Here is a 16,218-nt window from a genome sequence, read left to right as displayed (position 1 = left end):
ACTAGTTTTAAAAGGGCAACGATAAGACAAAGCAGAATATTATTACACCAGTACGTCGCAGTTCCAATACAATATTAACGCCCATAAGAAAAGGTAGAAGCTAGTGATAACACGGGTAGGCCCGAGTGCAAAACTAGAAAGCTAGAATGTCTACTTCTTCAATAGACAGCTGCGTGGTACATAGTCCAACTCCACTAGCCAAAATGAATAACACATTGCTCAGCGTTCTGTGTAGAAGACCACGGCCCAGGCGCTACAGTCTGGAACCGCGCGACGGCTACGGTCGAGGTTCGAATCCTGCCTCGGGCATAGATGTGTGAGATGTCCTTAGGTTAGTTAGGTTTAAGTATTTCTAAATTCTAGGAGACTGATGACCTCAGAAGTTAAGTCCCATAGTGCTCAGAGCGATTTGAATCATTTGAACCATGGCCTAGTCGCGCCTCAAGAACTTGCAATAACAGGCCCGATTCCGCACTCCGAGCCACATACACCGGTCGAATCCAGCTAACTCCACTCAAACACAAGTTTCACTCTCTGAGCAGCGACACGTACCGGCCGTTCAGAAGCCAAAACCCAGTCTGCCCGCCAGCCCACCAGCACCACCACCGGCCAACGAGGCAAAGATAAGCAACGCCAGAGGGAAACAATCGATCAGGGTGAATCGAACGGAGAAAGCAACTGGCGCCGTCGTCTCCCCACGTATCAACACATATAAACGAGAGTAATGACAGAAAAAAGAGTTTTCCAAATACACTCCTGGAAATTGAAATAAGAACACCGTGAATTCATTGTCCCAGGAAGGGGAAACTTTATTGACACATTCCTGGGGTCAGATACATCACATGATCACACTGACAGAACCACAGGCACATAGACACAGGCAACAGAGCATTCACAATGTCGGCACTAGTACAGTGTATATCCACCTTTCGCAGCAATGCAGGCTGCTATTCTCCCATGGAGACGATCGTAGAGATGCTGGATGTAGTCCTGTGGAACGGCTTGCCATGCCATTTCCACCTGGCGCCTCAGTTGGACCAGCGTTCGTGCTGGACGTGCAGACCGCGTGAGACGACGCTTCATCCAGTCCCAAACATGCTCAATGGGGGACAGATCCGGAGATCTTGCTGGCCAGGGTAGTTGACTTACACCTTCTAGAGCATGTTGGGTGGCACGGGATACATGCGGACGTGCATTGTCCTGTTGGAACAGCAAGTTCCCTTGCCGCTCTAGGAATGGTAGAACGATGGGTTCGATGACGGTTTGGATGTACCGTGCACTATTCAGTGTCCCATCGACGATCAACAGTGAAGTACGGCCAGTGTAGGAGATCGCTCCCCACACCACGATGCCGGGTGTTGGCCCTGTGTGCCTCGGTCGTATGCAGTCCTGATTGTGGCGCTCACCTGCACGGCGCCAAACACGCATACGACCATCATTGGCACCAAGGCAGAAGCGACTCTCATCGCTGAAGACGACACGTCTCCATTCGTCCCTCCATTCACGCCTGTCGCGACACCACTGGAGGCGGGCTGCACGATGTTGGGGCGTGAGCGGAAGACGGCCTAACGGTGTGCGGGACCGTAGCCCAGCTTCATGGAGACGGTTGCGAATGGTCCTCGCCGATACCGCAGGAGCAACAGTGTCCCTAATTTGCTGGGAAGTGGCGGTGCGGTCCCCTACGGCACTGCGTAGGATCCTACGGTCTTGGCGTGCATCCGTGCGTCGCTGCGGTCCGGTCCCAGGTCGACGGGCACGTGCACCTTCCGCCGACCACTGGCGACAACATCGATGTACTGTGGAGACCTCACGCCCCACGTGTTGAGCAATTCGGCGGTACGTCCACCCGGCCTCCCGCATGCCCACTATACGCCCTCGCTCTAAGTCCGTCAACTGCACATACGGTTCACGTCCACGCTGTCGCGGCATGCTACCAGTGTTAAAGACTGCGATGGAGCTCCGTATGCCACGGCAAACTGGCTGACACTGACGGCGGCGGTGCACAAATGCTGCGCAGCTAGCGCCATTCGACGGCCAACACCGCGGTTCCTGGTGTGTCCGCTGTGCCGTGCGTGTGATCATTGCTTGTACAGCCCTGTCGCAGTGTCCGGAGCAAGTATGGTGGGTCTGACACACCGGTGTCAATGTGTTGTTTTTTCCATTTCCAGGAGTGTATTATGCTAAAACTGATGAAGTAGACAACTCGATCCAAAAAGAACCCTTACAAGCACAGTACTTACTTCGTCAGAATGCCTGACGACTGCAACGGTGTAGCTATTTACTTTCTGCTGTTAAAATTCTCAAAATTGTTAGGTAACACTTATACAAACGTAAAATTTACAATTTGTAAGTGCTCGACTAAGCCAGTGGCGTAATAGGAACATAGTAGAAATCGTGATCGGTGAGGGTTGACTGTGGGAATGGGGGTTTCTTTTGGACGTCACTTTTGTACGTGTCTCTTGAATAACTAAAAAACTACGGCTTCTGGCAACAACGTATCCCTGTACAGAATATAACTACATTAAATTTCCTACAAAAAGGAGCAGTTCTTGTATTTCTGTAGGACTAATAGTTTGCGCGTAGCGATCGAGAGAATATGAAAATCTCCACAGTGGTTTTGGAGGCCAGACATAACATTGCGAGTTGCATAACAGTACACCGGTAGTGGCACCTGTCTCACCCTATGTATGTCGTAATTGCTCGCACCGCAAGCCCAATAACCATTGTGGCCGCGGAACTCAATGTGTCGAGCAGCAGGTGCATGTTGAAAATGAGACGTGGAGATGCCATCATGTGTTAACTGCTCGCTGCTTACAGATCTACGTTTCACTTACAAAAGAACTTTTTTGTTTTCTACTTAGAACTGTGAAAGAAGGACCTGTTAAATTACGAAAAGCTAACGTTAATTAGTTCTTGACAATACAGTGACATGATTTGTATTTTTTGAAAACTTAACAGTTCCTTCCTGTCACGTAATTTTCTAAAATTTGTATTCTTAATTACAGAACAATTAGAGGCAGCACGAATATTTGTGCAGTAGTGCCTACGTGACGTAATCAATACGTTGATACCAGCATCAAAAATGTTAAAGTAATTTCCCCTGTTACGTTTTCGCGATTAAACTGCTGAACCGATTTTGATGAAATTAGGTATGGAGATAGCCTGAACCGTGAATAAGAACACAGGCTGCTTTAGAAAGTGCAAAAAAATTTAAATATAAATCGACCCGAAACACAATGAAGTAGGCAACTGAAAATTTTTCTTTCCTTCAGCAGCCGCGCGGGGTAGCTTTGCGGTCTGAGCGCCTTGTCACCATTCGCGTGGCTTCCACTGTCAGTTTTGAGTTCTCCCTCGGGCATGGGTGTGTGTGCTGTCCTCGGCGTAAGTTAGTTTAAGTTAGGTTAAGTAGTGTGTAAGTCTAGGGACCGATGACCTCAGCAATTTGATCCCATAGTCAAGTTACCACAAAAATTTCTTTCCTTCAGTAAACATGCGCCCTCCTGCCTACGCTCCTACACACGCACACACACACACACGCACACACACACACACACACACACACACCGCTTGCCACCGACGCTACGCGTGCTGCCTAGGGTGGTCCTAATTTTTAAACTTTTTAAAACTTTAGCTCAGATCTCCCTATATTGTTCCATCAACGAAAAGGCGATATGTGTAACATTAGAATTTAGTCCGCAAGTATAAGACGACCTTCATGGACCATGAAATTTCGGACTTATTCTTTGTGAATTTTGTTATGCAGTTTATCTATATTATTATTGTTATTATTATTACTAAGCAAAGTATTATTATTAGATATACTTATTTTTAATAACCCTGTTTAATCCTAATATTGTAATTATGATGAGTATCATAATTTTATTGAAAGTGTAAGTATAGATGGCTGTAGTAGGCATGCTGTTTACCAAACAGGAGGGAACAAGGGATACGGCTGACAACAATCAGTCACTTTGCAGTGATACGGCAGCAAGCAACGTAGGTCGAGTTAATGGCAGCTGTACAATTCTAGAAAAATTGCTGAGTCGTGACGTGTTATTCCTCGCTTGCCGTCATCACATTTTTGAATTGGTTTTGAGGATCTCTTCCGACTCGCCGATGGGGGCAACATGTGGCAAAGACAAAGAAATTTTCAAGAAATTTAGAATCATTTGGTCAAAACTAGACCAACTTTCTACTCAGAAACAACCGCGACATGACTGCCAAGAGCTGCTGACGTTCACGATGTTGTTTCTTGGCTGCATTCCAAAGAATGGGATATTGGTTCGTATACCAGAAGCTGTAAGTAGCTCAGGGTGGATGACAAATGTCGCATATGCGTTCGAGTTATACAGATTTCAATACAATTTTCGTTTATCTCATATAAAAAAAAAATCGTAAACAAGAATATGCACGCGTGTACGTCCGAGCCTAATTTCTGTTGATAGAAGCAGTTAAGGCACCTTACCATGATTTCCTACTAATGGGTCAACTGATAAACTATCAAGATAATGATAAAGTAATTAGTGCAAAAAATTCGGATGACCTCTGGTACTTACAGTTTGCTTCAGAAAGAGTGACATCAGCTTTCTTTGATGACAATGTTCCAAAAAAGTTCAAGACAAATAGCTCAAGTTACCCTGTAATCAGGAAAGGCTGAAGATGAAAAACAAGAAAAGACGAAAACCAAGTGAAAAGGTACACTACGCACAAAAATGATTTTTCTTCTTTTATGAATACTGACTTTTCTTGTTTTTTAACGCCTCTTACGAAAAATTTCTTCTCGATGTTTTGTATCGGTACCGATTTTCTCCACAAAGACCCTTCAACATGAAAGAGGATTCCCTTTGCAAAAGTGCAATTCAAAAACTTGAAGAGATGGTTGTTGTGAATGATGTTGCATAAAGAAATGTCAGACTTTTTCAGGACCACAATAACATTCTGACAAAACACGAAACTAAGAAACAATTTGCATTACAGGTTGTTACAGAAGATCGTTATAAATTCCCAGCTGCTGCTAAATCTTCTCTTAGGAATAAACAATTTCCCATGTTCATTCCCTCAAATTACTTTCTGTTTCTACCTAAATGAATGTTGTAAAATGATTATACTAAATAAAAAAGTTTCTCAAATTGAAAATGTCTGCATTAGCAAAAACAAACTTGATATCTCTTGATTTTTTCGTGTTGTTTTTCGAATTCTTAAAATGAACTTTTCAGTAATATGATTTGAAATCATTTTAAACAGTTGCTGAGTTTCCTAGAATGTGTTACATATATTACTCTCACGAATGGCGTACAAACCTCACTTCAAACAATAGAACGTGTTGTGCACAGAGTTCTACCCTTTCATGCCAACTTTTATTCTGTTTACATGTCAAATTACATGCACAATTTTTTGAATAAATCCATTGCCATTTTGTGTAAATTAGTATACCTTCATCACGTAAGATATTTTGGTCTTTTTATGTGGGATCTTAGACGTTGTTTATTGTCTTATCACAAGTTTGGTTCAAATGGCTCTGAGCACTATGGGACTCAACTGCTGAGGTCATTAGTCCCCTAGAACTTAGAACTAGTTAAATCTAACTAACCTAAGAACATCACAAACATCCATGCCCGAGGCAGGATTCGAACCTGCGACCGTAGCGGTCTTGCGGTTCCAGACTGCAGCGCCTTTAACCGCACGGCCACTTCGGCCGGCTTATCACAAGTTTGCCACTTAGGATTCGGTAGTAGCGCCTGACGCTTTGTTAATTCGCGTTTATATAGTTGGTTGTGCACATATTACAGTAGTGTTTCTTAAGGATGGTTATGTGTCGAGGGTAATTTCGGGACAGAAGTTAATCACAGGTAATTCCCACATTACCATACCACAGCGCATTTTCTGTTGCAGAGCGTGTATGTCATCAAACGACACATCATTACCTCACAGGTCAAAGCCGACGTCTGGTATCAATAGCTTGTCCAACCAAATTATTGGTAACGTACCTGCCAGACAGCTCGCAATAGCTAGTCTGTTTACCTGTGTCAGTATCTTTCAGTGTTAGCATGGCAAATTCACTGGTTTTTAGTATACGACACTTCGTAAGTTACGTTACTGTATTACATTTTAAACAAAGAAATCTGATATTGTCTTTGGGTAGTTGGATAGTATAAGGAGCTGATCTCTACTCTACATTTTCCTTGTGTGTGAGCTCTACACTAAAGAGACAAAAGTTGTGGGATATCTGCTTATTTACCTGGTGTAGTGAAGCAGCTGGAGGTGGCATGAACTCAACAAGTTGTTGGAAGTCCGCTGCAGATATGTTGAACCATGCTGCCTCTAAAGCATCCATAATTGAAAAAGTGTCGCTGGTGCTCGATTTTGTGCCCGAGTTGACCTCTCGATCATGTCCCATAAATATTCGATGGGGTTATGTGTCTTCAGTGGCGGGCGACCTGGTGACCAAATCATACGTTCGAATTGTCCAGAATGTTCCTCGAGCCAATGTCAAACAGTCGTGCCCCAGTGATATGGTTCATTGACATCCATAAAAATATTGTTGCTTGAGAACATGAAGTCCACGAATGGCTGAAAATGGTCTCCACGTAGCCGTTGCTACAGAGGACGCAGTCCATCCCATGTAAACAAAGCCCACACCACTGTGGAGCCCATACCGCTCGCACAGTGCCTAGTTGACAGCTTGGGTCCATGGCATCGCGAGGTCTGTCCCGCACTCGAAGCCTACTATAAGCTCTTACCAGATGAAATCGGGACTCATCTGACCACGTCGCGAGTTTTCAGTAGTCTAGCGTCCAATCGATATGGCCACGAGTCCAGGAGACGCGCCGCAGACGATATCGTGCTATTAGCAAGCCACTCGCGTCGTCTGGCCCATTAACGCCAAATTTCTCCGCACTGTCCTAACGGATACGTTCGTCGTACGTCCCACACTAATTTCAGTAGTTATTTCGAGCAGTGTTACTTCTCTGTTGGCACTGACAACCATATTCAAACGCCACTGCTGTCGGTCATTAAGTGAAGGGCGTCGGCGAATGCCTTTTCGTGGTCAGAGGTAAAGCCTAAAAAGTGGTATTCTCGACACACTCTTGACACTGTGGATATCAGAATATTCAGTTCCCTACCGTTATCCGAAATGAAATGTTCCATGTGTCTAGCTCCAAATACCGTTCCGCGTTCAGAGTCCGTTAATTCCATCTACGAGGGTCACTCCAAAAGAAATGCACACTATTTTTGCAAAAATACAGTTTTTATTCTGCATGTGTGAAAGTTTTACAGTGTGTAGGTACATCCTCCCCGTTTGTTTTCAAACTTAATCTTTTCCCGTGAGTGGCGCCGTCACAGCATGTTTTCAAGTTGGCTGCTACACTTGACGTTCGTCAGAAGTAACGTGCCATCATAGATTCCTGTGCTGTGAAAACGAAACAGTGGATAACATCCACAAGAGGTTGGAGATGCTGCTGTCGATCGCAGTACAGTTAGTCGGTGGGCAAGCAGGTTACGTGATGAAAGCGGGCACGGCAATATTGAGGATTGTCCTCGCAGCGGCAGGCCTCGTACTGCACACACTCCAGACAATGTGCAGAGAGTTAACCAATTGGTGACTACTGACAGACGCATCACAGTGGACGAATTGTCACGCTACGGTGGGATAGGGGAAGGAAGTGTTCGCAGAATACTGAAAGTGTCGGCGTTAAAAAAGTTTGTGCCAGGTGGGTTACCAGGATGCCACGGTGGCCGAACGGTTCTAGGCGCTACAGTCTGGACCCGCCCGACCGCTATGGTCGCAGGTTCGAATCCTGCCTCGGGCATGGATGTGTGTGATGTTCTTAGGTTAATTAGGTTTAAGTAGTTCTAAGTTCTAGGGGACTGATGACCTTAAAAGTTAAGTCCCATAGTGCTCAGAGCCATTTGAACCATTTCTTTTTTTTTTTTTTTTTTTTTTTTTTGACAGTGGCTCACAAAGAAACAAGAAAAACGGTATGCAGCGAACTTTTGGAACAGTACGAGAATGGTGGAGATGAATTTATTGGAAGAATTGTGACAGGCGATGAAACATGGCTCCATCATTTTCCACCAGAGACGAAGAGGCAATCAAAGGAGTGGTATCGTGCAAATTCACCCAAGGGAAAAAAAAAAAAAAAATTCGAAACCTCACCTTCTGCTGGAAAAGTTATGTCTATGGTGTTTTTCGATTCCGAAGAACTCTTGCTTGTGGACATCATGCCAAGTGGAACCACCATAAATTCTGATGCATACGTGACGACACTGAAGAAACTTCAAGCTCGCCTGAGTCGTGTTCGACCACACCGGCAAAAGCAGGATGTTTTGCTGTTGCACGACAATGCACGGCTATACGCCAATCAAAAAACCATGGAATCGGTCACAAAACTCGGATGGACAACACTGAAACACCCGCCTTACAGTCCTGACCTGGCTCCATGTGACTATTATCTCTTTGGGAAACTGAAAGACTCTCTTCATGGAACAAGGTTTGAAGATGATGACTCCCTTGTGCACGCTGGCAAACAGTGGCTCCAACAGGTCGGTCTAGAATTTTACCGTGCGTGTATAGAGGCGCTGGTTCCAAGAGGGCGTAAGGCAGTTGAGAGGGATGGAAATTATGTGGAGAAATGAAAGTATTGTTCCTAAAGGATGTATCTACACTCTGTAAAACTTTCAAAGATGTAGAATAAAAGATAGATTTTTAAAAAAATAGTGTGCATTTCTTTTGGAGTGACCCTCGTACATCTATGTCTACATGGATACTCTGCAAATAACATTTAAGTCCCGTTATGTATCCATAATCACGTTGGAAACCTTTTCACATTAATCACTGGATTGCAATGACAGCTCCGCCAATGCACTACCCTTTCACACTTTGTAAATGCAATATAGCAGCCATCGGTGTACGTGCATATTGGTGTCCCATGACTACTCTTTCTTCAGGGCAGATAAAACATAAAAATGAACTTTTCGTCTCGAAACCAGCTTTCACACAATAAAAGACATGCAGCTGAGGCGAGGCGAAATTTTACATGCCGCTTTGACGCGAGTGCGCTTGCGGATTCTCGCTGTTAGACGCCACAGACCTGCCGTCGTGGAACAAAGCTAAATTGGCCTATGAAGGTCACGGGGGCACGCCAGTGAGGCGTAAGAGTGTGTGTTGTACGTAGGGGCGGATGTGTAGCAACCAAGGGAATTGAGCGCTGAATGAACTGTGTGCGGGGGGTGTGTCGAGGTCTCTGCTCAGTGACGCACGCATTTCCAGTTGGTTTGACAGCGTTTGCAGCACTGCTAGTCTGAAGCACTGCACTGCCAGCGCTACATTCTGACTAATACGAAATGTCCTTCAATGTCTGCCTCAACTGTGGTTCTGCAGTTTTGTTCCTGGAACTAACTCTGTCTCTAAATGGCTCTGAGCACTATGGGACTCAACTGCTGTGGTCATCAGTCCCCTAGAACTTAGAACTACTTCAACGTAACTAACCTAGGAACATCACACACACCCACGAACGAGGCAGGATTCGAACCTGCGACCGTAGCAGCAGCGCGGCTCCTGACTGGAGCGCCTAGAACCGCACACCCACCGCGGCCGGCTAAACTCTGTCTCTCTCTTTCTCTTTTACCTGCTCTTCCTCATCAGACTTTTGATTGCCTTAATGCCGTCCTAATCCTTTCAGCTCAACGTGACTACTACATACAGAATTCTTCACGCTACGGTTTCTGTCATTCTGTATTTTAATAATTTTCCACCTCTTCTTCCACTGCTAAGCTGATGCCTTGTGCTATTGTATATTGTACACTTTTGTCCTCCTGTTTAGCGCACGCCTATAGTCAACAAAATGGGATTTCAACGTGTAGTCCATGTCACGGACTGCGCGGCCCCTCCCGCGGGACGTTCGAGTCCTCCCTCGGCATGGGTGTGTGTGTTGTCCTTAGCGTAAGTTAGTTTAAGTAGTGTGTAAGACTAGGGACCGATGACCTCAGCAGTTTGGTCCCTTAGGAATTCACACACATTTGAACATTCAACGTGTAGTGTCATAGAAAACACTTTGTTTTACCCAAAATAGTTTTTATCGTGAAAAACAGATGAATTACAGAAACATATACAGCGAATTTAACTTACGCCATCCATTGATCAGTCTCATGGTAACCGTCATCATGTGGAACATGTCAAGTGTATAAATGTACAAGAAACGCACACATGAATGAAGTTCTTTCTTTAAAAAAAAAGCTTAAAATTTTTATTACCTACCCCATTCCCTTAAATGGCAGAAAATGCATATATTGTACCTACAGATTCATTTATTTCCATTCAAGAATTTACTTGTGGAATAGAAGGAGTTGTCACGGAAATATGGTTTCAATCTATTTTTAAGTGTTACTGCTGCCTGTCAGAATTTTGTTTCGTCTGGTAATTTATCGAAAAGTTTTACAGCAGCATATTTTACCCTATTGTGTGCCAAAGATAGGTTGATTAGAGGATAGTGTAAGTATTTCCTTCTTCTGGTATTGTTGTTGTTGTTGTGGTCTTCAGTCCTGACACTGGTTTGATGCAGCTCTCCATGTTACTCTATCCTGTGCAACCTTCTTCATCTCCCAGTACCTACTGCAACCTACATCCTTCTGAATCTGCTTAGTGTATTGATCTCTTTGTCTCCCTCTACGATTTTTACCCTCCACGCTGCCCTCCAATGCTAAATTTGTGATCCCTTGATGCCTCAAAACATGTCCTACCAACCGATCCTTTCTTCTAGTCAACTTGTGCCACAAACTTCTCTTCACCCCAATCCTATTCAATACCTCCTCATTAGTTACGTGATCTACCCACCTTATCTTCAGCATTCTTCTGTACCACCACATTTCGAAAGCTTCTATTCTCTTCTTGTCCAAACTGGTTATCATCCATGTTTCACTTCCATACATGGCTACACTCCATACAAATACTTTCAGAAACGACTTCCTGACACTTAAATCTATACTCGATGTTAACAAATTTCTCTTCTTCAGAAACGATTTCCTTGCCATTGCCAGTCTACATTCTATATCCTCTCTACTTCGACCATCATCAGTTATTTTACTCCCTAAACAGCAAAACTCCTTTACTACTTTAAGTGTCTCATTTCCTAATCTAATCCCCTCAGCATCACCCGATTTAATTTGACTACATTCCATTATCCTCGTTTTGCTTTTGTTGATGTTCATCTTATATCCTCCTTTCAAGACACTGTCCATTCCGTTCAACTGCTCTTCCAAGTCCTTTGCTATCTCTGACAGAATTACAATGTCATCGGCGAACCTCAAAGTTTTTACTTCTTCTCCATGAATTTTAATACCTACTACGAATTTTTCTTTTGTTTCCTTTGCTGCTTGCTCAATATACAGATTGAATAGCATCGGGCAGAGGCTACAACCCTGTCTCACTCCCTTCCCAACCACTGCTTCCCTTTCATGCCCCTCGACTCTTATAACTGCCATCTGGTTTCTGTACAAATTGTAAATAGCCTTTCGCTCCCTGTATTTTACCCCTGCCACCTTCAGAATTTGAAAGAGAGTATTCCAGTTAACGTTGTCAAAAGCTTTCTCTAAGTCTACAAATGCTAGAAACGTAGGTTTGCCTTTTCTTAATCTTTGTTCTAAGATAAGTCGTAAGGTTAGTATTGCCTCACGTGTTCCAACATTTCTACGGAATCCAAACTGATCTTCCCCGAGGTCCGCTTCTACCAGTTTTTCCATTCGTCTGTAAAGAATTCGAGTTAGTATTTTGCAGCTGTGACTTATTAAACTGATAGTTCGGTAATTTTCACATCTGTCAAAACCTGCTTTCTTTGATATTGGAATCATTATATTCTTCTTGAAGTCTGTGGGTATTTCGCCTGTCTCATACATCGTGCTCACCAGATGGTAGAGTTTTGGCACGACTGGCTCTCCCAAGGCCATCAGTAGTTCTAATGGAATGTTGTCTATTCCCGGGGCCTTGTTTCGACTCAAGTCTTTCAGTGCTCTGTCAAACTCTTCACACAGTATCTTATCTCCTATTTCATCTTCATCTACATCCTCTTCCATTTCCATAATATTGTCCTCAAGTACATCGCCCTTGTATAAAGCCTCTATATACTCCTTCCACCTTTCTGCCTTCCCTTCTTTGCTTAGAACTGGGTTGCCATCTGAGCTCTTGATATTCATAGAAGTGGTTCTCTTCTCTCCAAAGGTCTCTTTAATTTTCCTGTAGGCAGTATCTATCTTACCCCTAGTGAGACAAGCCTCTACATCCTTACATTTGTCCTCTATCCATCCCTGCTTAGCCATTTTGCACTTCCTGTCGATCTCATGTTTGAGACGTTTGTATTCCCTTTTGCCTGCTTCATTTACTGCATTTTTATATTTTCTCCTTTCATCAATTAAATTCAATATTTCTTCTGTTACCCAAGGATTTCTATTAGCCCTCGTCTTTTTACCTACTTGATCCTCTGCTGCCTTCACTACTTCATCCCTCAGAGCTACCCATTCTTCTTCTACTGTTTTTCTTTCCCCCATTCCTGTCAATTGTTCCGTTATGCTCTCCCTGAAACTCTCTACAACCTCTGGTTCTTTCAGTTTATCCAGGTCCCATCTCCTTAAATTCCCACCTTTTTGCAGGTTCTTCAGTTTCAATCTGCAGTTCATAACCATTAGATTGTGGTCAGAATCCACATCTGCCCCTGGAAATGTCTTACAATTTAAAACCTGGTTCCTAAATCTCTGTCTTACCATTATATAATCTATCTGATACCTATTAGTATCTCTGGGGGTTCTTCCAGGTAAACAACCTTCTTTCATGATTCTTAAAGTGTTAGCTATGATTAAGTTATACTCTGTGCAAAATTCTACCAGGCGGCTTCCTCTTTCATTTCTTAGCCCCAATCCATATTCACCTACTATGTTTCCTTCTCTCCCTTTTCCTACACTCGAATTCCAGTCACCCATGACTATTAAATTTTCGTCTCCCTTCACTATCTGAATAATTTCTTTTATTTCATCATACATTTCTTGAATTTCTTCGTCATCTGCAGAGCTACTTGGCATATAAACTTGTACTACTGTAGTAGGTGTGGGCTTCGTATCTATCTTGGCCACAATAATGCGTTCACTATGCTGTTTGTAGTAGCTTACCCGCATTCCTATGTTCCTATTCATTATTAAACCTACTCCTGCATTACCGCTATTTGATTTTGTGTTTATAACCCTGTAGTCACCTGACCAGAAGTCTTGTTCTTCCTGCCACCGAACTTCACTAATTCCCACTATATCTAACTTTAACCTATCCATTTCCCTTTTTAAATTTTCTAACCTACCTGCCCGAGTAAGGGATCTGACATTCCACGCTCCGATCCGTAGAATGCCAGTTTTCTTTCTCCTGATAACGACGTCCTCTTGAGTAGTCCCCGCCCGGAGATCCGAATGGGGGACTATTTTACCTCCGGAATATTTTACCCAAGAGGACGCCATCATCATTTAATCATACAGTAAAGCTGCATGTCCTCGGGAAAAATTACGGCTGTAGTTTCCCCTTGCTTTCAGCCGTTCGCAGTACCAGCACAGCAAGGCCGTTATGGTTAATGTTACAAGGCAAGATCAGTCAATCATCCAGACTGTTGCCCCTGCAACTACTGAAAAGGCTGCTGCCCCTCTTCAGGAACCACACGTTTGTCTGGCCTCTCAACAGATACCCCTGCGTTGTGGTTGCATCTACAGTACGGCCATCTGTATCGCTGAGGCACGCAAGCCTCCCCTCCAACGGCAAGGTCCATGGTTCATGGTATTATAATCATGAATGCCACTGTTGTTGTTAAAATGGTGCATGTTGTTGAGAATAAATTTCACCGCTGAGTAAAGGTACTGTGAGGCTGTTGTAAGAATTCCTAACCTTTTAAAGAGATGCCTACAAGATGTGCGACTACGAGCCCCCACACATTATTCTAACCACTTTCTTTTGAGCAGTGAATAGTTCTTACCTAAATGTTGAGTTACCCCAAAATATTATTCCGTATGACATCAGAGAGTGAAAGTATGCAAAGAGTGTTACCTTGCTAACTTCTATATCCTCAAAACTAGGAATTATTGTGATTGCAAAAGTTGTTGAACCTAGTCACTTTAGGAATCCAAAATATGAATTTTCCAATAAAGATTCTCATCTACATGCACACCCAAAAACTTAGTATGCTCTACCCTGGCTACTGACTTCTGTTGATGTGTCATATTTATTGAAGGAACTGTACTGCTTACAGTAGAAAATGTTTTCAATGGCAATGTATGTTGTTTGTTAATTATACGCTGAAATCTATCGACACCTAATTCACTTCTCGCGCACGACGTAAGTGCTACTGACTGTGTCTCATAACACAGCACGCATTTTGCAAAATGAGAGCTTATTTTGGCTAACTTTTACCGCCGACACTCATTCTCTTTCCCACAATAAAAAATTTCTATCAATACAATGTTTAGGCAAATTCGAAGCTATTTGAGTTTGGGGCGCTCAAAATACGTGATATTAGCATCTGTAAAGATTACAGGCTTATACGCAGCCGCGTCGTTCGAGTAATGGTGCGAGTTGGCGCTATCCCGGAATGTTGACGAGCTGCGGGTTCAGTACACGGCGACCGCCGAGCACCTCCCAGCATGCGTTACTGGCCTAGCGTCGTAGGCCGCCTGCACGGACAGAATTGTTTCCAACGCGCGTGGTTTCGGCGCAGAATTTATGCTCTTTCCGGGCTCACAATGGCGTCTTGACAAATCCGTACTTATTCGTGACAGGACGTCAGACACAGTTACGACGGTTCAGCGTAGCAAACGCGTTCATATACACTGTGGTGTCACCGCCAGACACCGCACTTGCTAGGTGGTAGCCTTTAAATCGGCCGCGGTCCGTTAGTATACGTCGGACTCGCGTGTCGCCACTGTCAGTGATTGCAGACCGAGCGCCGCCACACGGCAGGTCTAGAGAGACGTCCTAGCACTCGCCCCAGTTGTACAGCCGACTTTGCTAGGAAAGGTTCACTGACAAATACGCTCTCATTTGCCGAGACGATAGTTAGCATAGCCTTCAGCTACGTCATTTGCTACGACCTAGCAAGGCGCCATTACCAGTTTATATTGAGATTGTTATTAGAGTACCGTCAAGAGCGATGTACACCAATTATGGATTAAAGTTAAGTATTCAAGCCACTACGTTCTTTATTTATTAGACACAACTCCTTTAATTGTTCCAGACCTCACGCCAGTCTGCGTGAGCTTAAACGCGTGTATTTCGGCCTCCTCTAGCAACACGGTGTTGGCTCTTCTGCCAACACTACATACACACACTAAAAAAAGTTTTGCACGGCATCGGTTCCGAGAGTTCCGGAACCTGTAAAGAAAATCGGAATAGAGATCAGCATAAACATCATTTCCGCCCTTTTTATTGCTCATGAAAACCACACATTGTGTGTTGCTACACGATACAGTGAGAGCTTCAGCGGTGCTGGTCCAGATTGCTGTACACAGCGGTACCTATAATACCCAGTATCACGTCCTCTTGCATTGACGCATTACCTGTATTCCTCGTGGCAAACTGTCCACAAGTCCATCAAGGCATTGTTGGTCCACATTGTCCCACACCTCAACGGCGATTCGGCGTAGATCCCTCAGTGGTTGGTGGGTCACGTCGTCCACAAACAGCCCTTTTCAGTCTATCCCAGCCATGTTCGATAGTGTATATGTCTATAGAACATGCTGACCACTCTAGTCGAGCGATGTCGTTATCCTGAAGGAAGTCGTTCACAAGATGTGCACGATGGGGGTGCGAATTGTCGCCCATGAAGACGAATGCCTCGCCAATATGCTGCCGATATGGTTGCACTATCGGTCCGAGGATAGCATTCACATATCGTACAGCGGTTATGGCACCTTCTATGACCACCGGCGACGTACGTCAGCCCCACATAATGCCACCCAGCAACAGCAGGGAACCTCCACCTTGCTGCACTCGCTGGACAGTGTGTCTAAGGCGTTCAGCCTGAGTGGGTTGCCTCCAAACACGTCTCCGACGATTGTCAGGTTGAAGGGATATGCGACATTCATCGGCGAAGAGAACGTGATGCCAATCCTGAGCGGTCCGTTCGACATGTTGTTGGGCCCATCTGTACCGCGCCGCATGGTGCTGTGGTTGCAAAGATGGACCTAGCCATGGACGTCGGG

The 16,218-nt window shown here is 44.3% G+C and overlaps 1 protein-coding gene across 1 annotated transcript in view; it reads right to left on the bottom strand.

Moving 5' to 3' along the window:
* Positions 1 to 6,049, bottom strand: part of LOC126260281 (cilia- and flagella-associated protein 251-like) — a 152,763-nt gene extending 146,714 nt beyond the window's left edge. The window contains exon 1 of the mRNA XM_049957606.1: positions 6,022 to 6,049. Within this exon, the coding sequence (XP_049813563.1) occupies positions 6,022 to 6,049 (28 nt within the window). The remainder of the gene's footprint in view (positions 1 to 6,021) is intronic.
* Positions 6,050 to 16,218: the final 10,169 nt, after the last annotated feature.

Source organism: Schistocerca nitens, chromosome 5 (assembly GCF_023898315.1).
Source record: "Schistocerca nitens isolate TAMUIC-IGC-003100 chromosome 5, iqSchNite1.1, whole genome shotgun sequence".
In the NCBI taxonomy this organism is placed as follows: Eukaryota; Metazoa; Arthropoda; class Insecta; order Orthoptera; family Acrididae; genus Schistocerca; species Schistocerca nitens.
The sequence above is the reverse complement of the archived record's forward strand: the minus strand, read 5'-3'. Positions and strand labels throughout refer to the sequence as shown.